The sequence below is a fragment of the Triticum dicoccoides genome, chromosome 2B, assembly GCF_002162155.2.
Source record: "Triticum dicoccoides isolate Atlit2015 ecotype Zavitan chromosome 2B, WEW_v2.0, whole genome shotgun sequence".
NCBI lineage: Eukaryota > Viridiplantae > Streptophyta > Magnoliopsida > Poales > Poaceae > Triticum > Triticum dicoccoides.
Window position 1 is genome coordinate 380,320,747 of NC_041383.1, and position 12,981 is coordinate 380,333,727.

General features: G+C 45.9%; 1 protein-coding gene across 7 annotated transcripts; it reads right to left on the minus strand.

Annotated features, from left to right (window-relative positions):
* Window positions 1–2,731: 2,731 nt before the first annotated feature.
* LOC119363755 lies at window positions 2,732–5,742 on the minus strand. Of its 7 annotated transcripts, XR_005174365.1 has the most exons (6): window positions 5,106–5,742; window positions 4,008–5,013; window positions 3,661–3,808; window positions 3,475–3,577; window positions 3,275–3,395; window positions 2,732–3,001 (listed from the first exon to the last, which is right to left on the minus strand). XR_005174365.1 is itself a non-coding variant. In XM_037629123.1 (5 exons), the coding sequence occupies exons 1-4, from the start codon at window positions 5,684–5,686 to the stop codon at window positions 3,361–3,363; spliced, it is 435 nt and encodes a 144-aa protein (XP_037485020.1). In that variant the 5' UTR covers window positions 5,687–5,742; the 3' UTR covers window positions 2,732–3,001; window positions 3,280–3,360. The 7 variants fall into 7 exon arrangements, 2 of the variants coding, with proteins under 2 accessions (XP_037485020.1, XP_037485019.1); XR_005174364.1 differs by having other exon boundaries at window positions 3,661–5,013; window positions 5,538–5,742; XR_005174366.1 differs by having other exon boundaries at window positions 3,275–3,379; window positions 3,661–5,013.
* Window positions 5,743–12,981: the final 7,239 nt, after the last annotated feature.

Here is a 12,981-nt window from a genome sequence, read left to right on the forward strand (position 1 = left end):
TATTAGAACTTGCAAACAAATCTGTAAACGACTTGTAAAGTTGCTGGGTTTTGTCTCCGACCATTGTGTCGTGATGAATTTGCAGGTACCCCAAGAGGCCCTTGATTTTGCCGGAATGTCGATTAACTTCCGTTCCGGCAAATTCGAGTACTCCATATGTCCTATTTTCAGCAAAGGTCATGCTGAATTTTTCCGTGAATTTTAGCATGACTTTGCTAAAAATAGGACATATGGGATACTTGCGACTAATGCATGGGCCGGTGTATCTTAGTACTTAGTTAAGTGGACAGGGATTAGGAGGTATAGGGAATAAATCCCAACAAGAATTAAAGTGACAGACATATGTTTCACTCAAACCACACGATGATCAGTACAGCCTGTTATCATGCATGTTTTATGATCTGTTGTAAGGGTACTAATTGGTCTCTTCCGCTGCTTATCAGAGATGGGGGGAAGCAGCCACCGCCGCTCTGCCACACCGCAGTACGAGTTGGATGCTTCCGAGTTCTTCAGTATCGTACTTGGGACTTCAGTATCATCCATGATGCAGGTATATAAAATGAGAGATCTCCCCTTCACCCATCTCATTATGATATCTGTTGTTTGCTACATGCATCACTCATTGTCCCAAACTGCAGAGGCTGCCTGACAGTTTTATGAACATGCTGGGTGAAGATCCGCCAAATAATGTGAAGCTGCGACAGGCCGTCAGTGGGTTTCGCAGGCAGTGGGATGTGGAGTTGGTGATCAAGGAGGGCCACATGTACTTGTATCGTGGGTGGGAGAAGTTCCACCGTGCCTACGACCTGCGGCTGGGGTACTTCCTTCTCTTCAGGTACGACGACGACACCACCATGCTCATCGTGAAGGTGTTCAACGCGACTATGTGTCGCATGCGCTACGCTGACGATGATGATGCCAGTACGTTCTGCCTCTTCTTATTCCTCTACATTTGGCTTTGTCTCACATCGATTGTTAACGATCATTGTTGCATTTGGACAGGCAATGGGAGCAGCAGCAGCGCCACTGGCTACAGCCAAAGCAGCAGCGACTATGGCTGTAGCAAAAGCAACACCGATTCTGGCTTTAGTGAAAGCAACAGCGATTCTGGCAACAGCATAGACAACAAGAAGGATGATCCGGTCTGGAGTGCGGGAGAAGAGGAGCAGAGTGGGGATGAGGAGCTGCAGGATGACGATGGGCATCAGGCTGAGGATGACCTAGCGCTGGTGATGGCTGACCAACGGCAAGAGATGGTGGTGGCTGACCATGGGCAAGAGATGGTGGTGGCTGACCATGGGCAAGAGATGGAGGTGGCTGAGGATGACCTAGCGATGGTCGTGCCCGTCCTGCCTGAAGGTGGCCTCACGATGGTGGTGGTGCCTGACAATGACCACGCACCGGTGGTGGCACCGGCGATCCCACAGCTGGGCGACATGACCACGCCAATTGTGGTAGAAGACTACATCCCACTGCCTCCACCACCTCGCCACTCTTGGCGCATCAGGTTGAGGAAGGAGAAGGAGAAGAACAATGAGAACTGAACTATGTTAGGTATGTCAGATCTCCAAAATAATATATATATACTTAGTTACCTATTTTATCTCTAATATGTTTAGTTTCCTATAGGTTAGCTTCATTTTACCTAAGTTGGCTCTAATATGCTAACTTAGAGCTTATATGCTTAGTTTCCTATAGGTTAGCTCCAAAATAACTTATGTTAGCACAAAATGATCAAGTTCACATAATAAGCTTATAGTCTTCTTCTTATTCTTCTTCTTTTCCAAAATGACATAGGTTAGCTTCATTTTACCTAAGTTGGCTCTAATATGCTAACTTAGAGCTTATATGCTTAGTTTCCTATAGGTTAGCTCCAAAATAATTTATGTTAGCACAAAATGATTAAGTTTACATAATAAGCTTATAGTCTTCTTCTTATTCTTCTTCTTTTCCAAAATGACATAGGTTAGCTTCATTTTACCTAAGTTGGCTCTAATATGCTAACTTAGAGCTTATATGCTTAGTTTCCTATAGGTTAGCTCCAAAATTACTTATATGTTAGCACAAAATGATCAAGTTTACATAATAAGCTTATAGTCTTCTTCTTATTCTTCTTCTTTTCCAAAATGACATAGGTTAGCTTCATTTTACCTAAGTTGGCTCTAATATGCTAACTTAGAGAGCTTATATGCTTCGTTTCCTATAGGTTAGCTCCAAAATTACTTATGTTAGCACAAACAAGTTTACATAATAAGCTTATAGTCTTCTTCTTATTCTTCTTATTCTTCTTCTAGTGTTCTTCTTCTTCTAGTATTCTTCTAGTCTTCTTCTTCTTCTTCTCTTCTTCTTCTTCTTCTTTTTCTAACTTCTTGTTTATCATTTTGCATATTTGATTTAATTCACGAAAGCTTGCATGGATGGAGTGCTTCTTTTCCATTTGTGTTTTTATTTTGTATCAATGTGAAACTTTTGTGAATTGATGGATAACGGTGTTGGATGAACAATGTGAAACTTTTATAATATGTAACGATGGAACTATGTGTTGGCTATGTATGTATATATGATGAAACTTGTGTGTTGGATATGATTGTTACTAGATCATTGATGGCGCGCGTTGCAGCGCCCGTCTATTTTTCCAATAAGATATGAACTTCCACAAATGCATGGAATCATGAAAAATAAAGTTAAATTTCCATATACTAACACATATATGTTGGACACTAATCAAAGAGGTCAAAACTCCACTTCATGTGTCTTAGAAAAATGCCAACATGTCAACTATTTGCAAACACCAGATACAATTTATAAAATAACATACATAAATAGCCAAATCTGCAGCCTGACCAAAAGACCAACACCTTTTGTAGTAATTATCTCAACCACAGAAATTAACTACAGTCTTTTTCTTCCAGGCCATGGAAAGTCAATGTAATATTTCATTGAAGAATGGAAGAACTATACCGAAGCACCTTCAGGTGGTCGCTCATCCATGAGAGAAGAACTACATACCATATATCATGGATTAGTTTGATGGACTGAACAGAGAAGAGAGAATACTTAAGACACCTATTTTATTTTTCATAACAAAAGAGCCCATATTACATAAAAAACATGATAACATATAGTACATAAGACAAAATACATTATCTATGAAAAATGTTTAACAAGTTTAACTAAACTCTGACTTCATTTGTATAGTTCGGATTAACTCTCCTACATTAACTTGTAAGCATGGTACCATTTCTAAAATTCTAAGAGAAATGGGAAGTTAGACCTCACGAGTCAAAGATGATTGCTTGCTTCCAGGGAGAGGTCCATGTGATATGTAGTTCTATACCCAGAAGCAAAGGACAATACAATTCAGCGATGGACTACCACACTGCTTTTGTTGGTATCTACAAAATGTGTACCATCAAATCATGGAGTGAGCAAAATGTTATAATATTTGATCGTGGAATGAGCAACAGGTTCTACCGGAGCAGAGCTGATGGCTGATTCTGGATGGGTAATGTACCCATTCAGATGGGATGCAGAGCCCCAACGGAATGATTGGAATGACTCGCCAGAGAAGAGAGACCTGCACTTAGATTTTAACAAAGGGGAGAGTAATAACCAACGTTGCAATACTCAGAGCAAGCCAAGGTGAAGCCATCTACTCACACAAACAGCCAAAAGTAGGTGGATGTGATCTCCTTGGTTGTCCTTGCACGCCACCATTTTCGTTTTCCTGAACAGCCCCCAGCCGGCGGCCACAAGCGTCAATCGTGTAGCATCAGCATAGATGACTGCATGTTTTCTTGTTTGTGACCTTAAAAAAAGACATAGAAGGCTTTATATACGGATGCCAATATTGAAATTTCCATTCTCCCTTCAATTAAACTATAACGTTTTTTGTCAGCCTACAAAATTTGGGTATCATCTCTAGACGTCAATTTTAGGAGCCAGAAGACAAAAGGTGCAACTAATTGTTCATGTGAGTACGACCAATTTAGCCACACAATCTTTACCATCAGTTGTTGCATGAAAATTCCAACATGTAAGAAGATTAAATGCCATGGTATGGAGTCCTCCGGATTCAGATCCTACCAGTTGGGTGAATGATTAAATCACAAACTATGCACTGCAAATTAATGATACAAATATAAAGGTTGATTTGCAATGCTAAAGCTGCCATTAGCATATGTACAGATGATCACGAAGACATGTCTGCTCACAAAAAAGGGATAAACATTAGCAGATAAATTATTTAAGAAAGTACACTAATTAGAGATGTAATCATAGGAAAACATACATACTGACAAATTGGTTTCAGATAGAACATATGCAAAGATAAGATACTACTACTGTACTACCTACTACATAAAAATTGTTGTAATGCACCATGAATAAACTTTCTAGGGTATATGACTGCTGGCCTACAAATTAAGTGCTAAGAATATTAGGTTAAGAACGTCACATGGGTATAGATTAACTTAACTTTCATAGATGAGAAATTTGGTTATGATGATCACTTTTTACATCCCTAGAATTTTAGAACATGGCCAAGACGCATAAACCACATGTCCATAACTGAAACATGAGCTGTACTCAAGCAACTGTAGCTACAGACTTTATTTTATGATAGCAGTAAAAAAGGAATCGATACAGTAAGAGATTATATTCAGAGGATTCTTGAGGGACTCCTTTTCGCAAAAATGGACAGTGCTTTGGACACAGCAAGTCCCATATCTACTACTGTTTGTGTTCTTGGCACATATGATATTAGGAACACATGTTATAATTGCCTGTGTAGGCGTAATATGAGATGTCATATGTTGTGTGTGGTACTTATAACAGCGAAGATGAGCCTATAATATGATAACATATGTCTTCTAGCATCTGAGCCGTCCCCAGTAGGAGTGTCTGGTTCACTTGCTCATGTGACCCTTGGCCGGTGTGGCCATTGCCTGCTACATCATCCACATCAAGAACACCATGTTCATGTCAGCTGAAAAACGTCATCATCATCAGGCCCTGCGAAATCAAATCAACAGGTCACCACCAGCAAGAGTCATTTCACTCGGTCCTAGTGGGTAATGGCATCAGCAGAAAGAGCCAAAACTAACCAAAACAATCAACCGGACCAGGGAGGAAATCCGGCTCCCCAAGTTCACTTTGAGCATCGACTCCCATGGCCGCCTATCTCAGCTCTCAGAAAATTTGGACACCTACCGTCCGGACGAGGGAAGGGAGATAGGATCCGGAGGTGCCTGCCGTTGTGCTTGTGCGCTAGCGGATGGGAGAGGCGAGGGGAGGCCTACGATGGTGTGGTGTGCCGATCAAGGAGACACGGAGGGAGGCATTAGGTTACGGAGGCAGTGCCTCGTGCTGGAGGCCTGGAACCGTCGCTCGTGGCCTCAATCCCCTCACGCGCACCATCAGCACAGCCACCATACACCATTGCCCATCCACGAAGTAGCCTCCTCCTCTTTGCCATCCCTTGGCGCAGGGCAAGGGAAAGAGGAGCATGACTGCCGAACACGTGCCACAGATCTTACCCCATCGCCACCATCGATGTCGCTCGAGCGCCTCGCGTCCCTCCCGCGCCGGATCCCCTCGCAAGCTTGATCCCCAACCGCGCCTCCGCTGGACTGGATCGACGCCTCGGCTGCATCAACGACGACCGCCGGCGCCGGCGCCGCCGCATCCTGCTTGTATCAATGCCTCGTTTGGATCCCTAGAGCGATGCATTTTTCTTTCCGAGTGAAGCGAGTCAGCGACAGATCGCTCGGATAGATAAATGGGCTTCTATACCAGGCCAACCAAGCCCAATCAACCACAGGCCTTAGAAAAAGTCCCGAGAGTAGCGGCCTTTAGGACAGGAGGCCCAGGTCGCGGCAAAAACGCGCTGAAACAATCATCTGACGGCCAGAAACGATTTTAAGGCAAAATCCGACGGCCGAAATCACTGGGGCGTGAGAGAGCTCGCTTTAGGCTCGATTTTACTGTCCTTAATATGGATGCTTGTTGTATATATATGTGTTGGATATCTCATATGTGAAATAGTGACCTGAGATTAAGAAAAAACGAAAAAAATTAAAAATTGTTACTACTGGCGCACTACCATGTGGTGCGCCATTAGTATAGCAGACACTAGTGGCGCACTGTGGGCAATACTAATGGCGCACTGCATGGTGCGCTATTAGTATACCAGATACTAATGGCGCACCAGTGGTGCGCCATTAGTAAAAAATACTAGTGGCGTGATACTAATGGCGCACCAGTAGTGCGTCATTAGTAGGCAAAACTGGTGTGTCATTAGTAGGACTTTTCCTAGTAGTGTTACCTGGATGATGAGCCCCCTGAGTACTGCATGTAGGGCCATTCGGACGAGCATGCGGGGCACTACTTGTTAGGCCAGGCGGGGGAGGGGGTGGCGGAGCATGCTGTGTACGGCCAGGAGGTAGAGGATGTCCTCGAGGGTTGCCATCATCTGATGGCCCCGTAGCAGCAACCGGTTTTTTCTTTTTTTTGGACTTGTTCAGGTGGCCGATCTCTGTACGTGCTCCATGCATATGCTTGTATACAATGGCCTGTGCTGCATCAGAGCCACTTGCAAACTTGGCTAGTTTCCGAAAATCGTATATCATGTTTCTCTCCCTTATCTGCTTCTTTGATTGAGGAGGCATTTCATCCGGTTGCTCATACCCGGTCCCTGGCACACTAGGGACAGCAGTAGGTGTCCACCATCTTAGCATGTACCTTTCTGGTATGACATCAATTCCAAGATGGGTGAACACCTTGAAGATGTGGCAATAGAGCATGTCGTCCTTGTTCATTTTGCAGCACTTCACAAATAGGAACCCTCCCCCACCCTTGCCTGCACCAAGTAGTTTCGAGAACCATATTTGGCAACAAATTCCTGGTTCAGTCTAAGCTAAAAAATATCAGCACCAACTTGGAACGCATTATAATGTCCAATCAGCTCAAACTCTTCTCGAAACTTGCGGTAAAGGTCCCTAGTGTAGGTTTCGTAAGCTTGCCTCTCTATTGGGAAGTTGGACCATAGCTCAATCTCAAGGTGTTCTATCCTGTAATCATTGCAGCCTTCCTTGGCAAGGATGTGGTTCTGAACTTTTTTATATTGCTTGACGAAGTTCAGCATTGAGTTGTGTGGGTTCACATATCTTTTTAGGACGATGTTGAACCCCTCACTACGCTGTGTAGACTACAAGAAGGGGAAGAACCTGTGTTTGAAGTAGCATGTCACCCAAGTTGACCTCTATTCGTACAACTTCTCAAAGTGTATGTGTGTGTGTGTCATAGCCTCGTACTTCATCATTAACCCAGCCCAATTCTGCTCAAACTCGTCTAGAGTGAAGCTGAAGTCAACATAGTAGTTGAAATCATCAGAGAGCCCTGGTCTCCGGCACAACAGCCAAACAACTTTTTCCTGGGCCTTTTTCATGATGTGCCATCGACAATAGTGATGCACGGTGGTTGGAAAGATACTCTCTGTTGACTGTTTCATTGCACCAACCTGATCGGTTATGAATTTGTCAGGAGGTTTGCCATCCATAGTATCTAGGAATTCTCGGAAGACCCAATCAAAGCTCGATGCCAACTCCTGCCTCACAAATGCGCAACCCGGCATGAAAGATTGGCCATGTCATTTTATGCCGATGAAGGGTGCGAACGGCATATTGTACATGTTTGTCATGTAGATGGTGTCAAACGATGTGCAATCATGGTACGCCTCCACATACGCTTTTCGAGCTAAGCCATCCACCCAAAATATGTTGACAACTCGGTCCTCTTCATCATATTTTACCCTATAGAAGAAGTCTCACTACAAAAGAAAGACACACCCGTGACATTTTGGGCCAAACGAAAAAAAATTCTGTCATGCATATGACACTTCTATGACGATAATTGTGACAAAACCCAGTATCATCATAGATGTGGTGGGCTCCTACTTCTATGACAAAAAATCATGACAGAAAATGGGCTTTTCGTCCTGGTCGGGCCGGAGACGCAGCTGCATCACATTCTTCGGGCCGTTCATGACGGAAAAAACCATGGTAGAAGCGAGCGCGACGAAAATATGAGGGAGTTCCTTGTTATGGTGGGTGGTCGGGGGCCGAGCGATGTGTGTTTCTCTCATATGTACGCGCATGTGTGCGAGGCGTTGGGCTCTAACTGAAACCGAGCGAGGCGCTGGGCTCTAACTGAACCCGAGCGATTGCACTGCAGGTTAAGGGTTACTGAACCCGAGCGATCGATCGATCCCTTGCTGTTAACTAAACCAGAGTGATTCCTTTGCTACTGCTGCTAACTGAAGCCGATCGATGCTTCCTCTGGATGAACAGTGAGCGTTGTTGGGGGGTTGGATGAACAGTTCCCGGTGGGGGGTTGGATGAACAGGCCCCCGTGGTATTAGAGGCCATTGTCGCTGGATGAACAGTACCCCGATCGATTGAGCCGGTTGACGAACAGGACCCCGTGGAGGGCTGGATGAACAGGACGACCCCATGGAGGGCTGGTTGAACAGTAGCCGGTGGAGGGCTGGATGAATAGTAGCCCATCGAGGGGTGGTTGAACAGGACCCCGTGGAGAGGGCTGGTTGAACAGTAGCCGGTGGAGGAGCGCGCGGTGGAGGCTGGATGAACAGGAGGCCATCGATGAACAGTCGCAGGTGGAGGCCGGAGGAGGTCGATGGTGGATGAATAGTAGCCCGTGGAGGCTAGAAGAGGTCAACGGTGGAGATGAACAGTGTCCCGTGGAGTCCGGTTTTGCGGCACGCCACACCCCTCCCGATGAACAGGACCCCCGTTTCGATCGTAGCGCTCCAACACAAGTACGTTTCCTCTGTTTTGCCGTACGCCACACCCCTCCCGATAATTAGGACCCCGTTTCAATCATAGGAGGTCCATTTCCTCCGTTTTGCGATACGCCAGACCCCTCTCGATGAACAGAATCCCGTTTCGACCATGGCCCGTCGAACACAAGGCCGTTTTCTCCGTTCTGCGGTACGCCTGGCCTCGTTTCCATCGGATGTTCCGTCCAAGCCGGTTAGCTCCCTATGAACATGATGATGCATTCCATTTCGACCCAGCCGGTTGCCACCCCATGAACACGACGATGGCGCAGCTTCTCCGTTCCGACCCGGCCATGTACACCAGCGCTGGCCCTATGTATGCACGAGTAGGCGTTCGAGACCCCATCCGTATGTACGTATGTTGTCGTATTTACTTTCTTGCACCCTGGCCACTGTAAGTACGTGTAAATGCTACATGCACGCCTCTACTACGACACATGTGTGCCTCTACTACGACATGTGCGTCCCTCTACATCGACAAGTATGTACGTACACGTTCGCGACCAGAATGACAACGCTACGTACGCCTCGACCAGGTGGGTCCCGACTGTTAGGCACTTCCTTGCGTGCAAAAATGTAGCTGGTGGGTCCCAGCAGTCAGGGGGTGAATCATTTTTTCCCCGTAATATGGACGCACTTCCTTGCGTGCGAAGATGTAGCTGGTGGGTCCCAACAGTCAGGGGGAAACATTTTTTTTGGAAATACGATGGCCCATATGGTGGGTCCCTGCTGTCAGGTGGAGGAATTATTATTTTCCGCATAATAAGGAGGCACTTCCTTGCTATGGCCGTGGACCCAGCTGTCAGCCTCTCCACGTACAGTACTCTTCTGATGGAAGTCGGTTGTTGACCACATTGACCATGCCGCATTGAAAGCACCAAGGCGGTGTACGACCGCGAGGCCTAGGAAGGGGACGACGCGGAGCCGGGGAAGACGCGACAGTGGATGCCCACGCAGAGAGGAGTACGAAGGTTCACTGGTTTTGCTGCTATGTGAGGCTGACCTTGCCGCAGGGCCTGGCCAGCAGTGGGAGTAGTAGGGGGCGGTGAGGCCTCCACGGCAGCACAGCCGGCCATGGGAGGCAGGAGCAGGCGTCACAACCGGCGTTGCTTTGGATGGCTAGATCATGAAGACCAGAGGTTGAAGAAGCATTACGGCCGTTGGATGGACATCGTACGATAACTGGAGCTAGAATCATTCATATTGACTAAGTTGACAAAGCCCTCCGTCCCCGTCAACTTAGTAGGCCCACATGTCAGCCTCCCACTATGTTGGGTCCCAGCTAGTAGGGGGAGTATTCATTTTTTTGTGCGTAATAAGGAGGCACTTCCTTGCATGCAAAGATATAGCTGGTGGGTCCGACCTGTCAGCGAGGGGAACGTTTTTTCTTGAAATATAGATGCCCTTCCGGTGGGTCCCAGATGTCAGGTGGAGGAATCATTATTTTGCATGTAATAAGCAGGCATTTCCTTGTGTGCGGCCGTGGACCCAGCTGTCAGCCTCTCCACATACAGTCCACTATTAGGACCCTGATCCTAAGTCACACCGATCTAGCATGTAACACATCATATCACTTTGCGGCCTCACACACGGTATTCCCACGGGTGCCACCTTACCTAGCCCGGGACCGTTTGCGCCTTTTAGCTCATGTATATGATAGTGTCGCTAGCATCCATATGACAAAGAACCTGGGCCGACATGACTAGTCGTAAACCCAAAGTGGCACTAACTTACAGGGACAGGCATACATGACCCAACAACGAACGTGTCGGTCATCAATGTATGAACCCAAGTCATAGCAAGCTACAAGGACTCAAAGGAACAACACGTGACATTTCTCTGAAGGGACAGACACAGGAACAAAGAAGGACACATGCCGGCCAGCCTAAGTGTTCCGGAGCAGTAGCAAGCTACCATGGCTCAGTGGAAGCACTAGGAGACATTTCCCGGTAAGAGAGGCTACCAAGAATAAACAACTACAATATGCCTGATATGTGCAAATACAACATGGCATCACAACAAGACTCCACGACTCAAAGTATTTATTCATAAGGCTCCGAAGAGTCATACATAGTAAGAATTACAATCGTGGGTCACATGACCCAACATACAGAGCATACAAGCAACAAAAGCATAACACGTCTGAGTACAGACAACTACAAATGAAAAGGGCTGAGAAGCCTGACTATCTACAAGACCCTCCCAAGGGTACAAGATCGTAGCTGGGGTAACAAGCTAAATGTCGAAGTGCACGCGGAACTACTAGTGAGACTGGAGTCTCGCTGCAAAAACATAAATTAGGCAAATGTGAGTACAAATGTACCCAACAAGACTTACAACAGAACTATCTACATATGCATCAGCATCAATAAAGGGGTGGTGGAGTTTAACTGCAGCAAGCTAGCTTTGACTCGGTGGCTATCCTGAACTACGACTGCAAGTAACTCTTTTGGGGTGGCGCACATGAGTCCACAAATTCACCAATCAATACACCACTATGGATCCGCTCCCGTCTCCCTACGAGAACTCCATCCGTAGCACTCACGCTTATCTTGCGCATTTTGGAGTATCCACTTTCACTTGTCTATGAACTGTATAGGCAACCCAGAAGTCCTTTACCGCGAACGCGGCTATTAGAATAGATCATGTTAACCCTACAGGGGTGTACTTCTTCACACGCGATGTCACCACTTTTTACCGTCTACACGACATGTACTCGGCAACCTTCAAGCGGAAGCCCAGCGGGGGTGTCGGCCACGACCTGACTAACCACACAAGTCTCTAGTCCAGGTTTATCGCCTATTCGGGTTCCATCCGCAAGGAGATCCAGTCGGGGTTTCAGTCACGGCCCCAAACGATGAGAGCAGGGTTCCCGAGGCACCAAACGGGCGTCACGGTACACCGTGCCTCGTGTCTCTACCGCATCATAGCCCACCCCTAGGGTCAGCTCTACGCAAGGCCCCCAACACATATCCTACAAACACAAGAAACTAGTTACAACTCCTGGACAGAGATCAAGGAGATTAATAAGTCAAGAGGGGCACTTAAGCATTCCAATGCGTGGTAGTAGCTGTTCATGGGTCACAAACACAAAACTCAGTTCCTGAGGACGGTGGGACATGTTCAATGAGACAACCCACCATGTACTCCTACATGACCTCTCACCGCTACCTTTACCAAATCGTGTTCACACACTTAGCTCTCAATAGTAGGACATGTTCACCACATTCCAATTCATCCCCGATGAATCAAACTTGACTCAACTCTAAGCAGTAGCAGGCAAGACAATAAGCATGAATGAGTAGGCACATCAGGGCTCAAACAACTCCTACTCATGCTAGTGGGTTTCATCTATTTACTGTGGCAATGACAGGTCATGCAGAGGAAAGGGGTTCAACTACTGCAGCATGTAATAGTTGAAGCGTGGTTGTTCTAATGAAGTAAAAGAGAGCAGAAGCGAGAGAGTGGGCTTGTATCAGAATGAACAAGGGGGTTTTGCTTGCCTGGCACTTCTGTAGATAGTATATTTCTTCATCGGTATCATCGATCTCATCATCAGAACCACGTCTACCGAGAGGGGTCAAATACCGGCAATAGAGAAGGAACACAATCAATGCAATGCGTAATAGGATGCATGATGTGACATGGCAATAGATGTGATTTGAGCTAATGCAGCTAGCAACAGAAGGGTTTGAGTTGATTTGAACCAAAGGTTCAAATTCAAATTCAAACTATGAATTTCCAAAGTGCATTAACATGTTTTGATCTATATAGCAAGGTTAAGTTGCTTTATCATGCATGAAACCCGTACTAATGGATAGATTGGATTTTTCTGATAATTTTTCATATATGATTTATTTCATTTGGAGTTATATATAGATTAATTTCTATGGATTTTTGAAGTTCTGGACATTTTCTAAAGATAAAAAAATCATTTAGATTTATTTAAATTCCAGAAAAGACTTTAAGACGTCAGGGTGACCTCGTCACTACGTCAGCAAGTCAAAGGCGCCAGCCCAGGTCAAACCTGACGGCTGGGACCCACATGTTAGTGACTGTGGCTAATCCTATTGTAAATTAAACATAACCTAGTTTAATTAGTCGGGCGGGCCCCGCATGTTAGT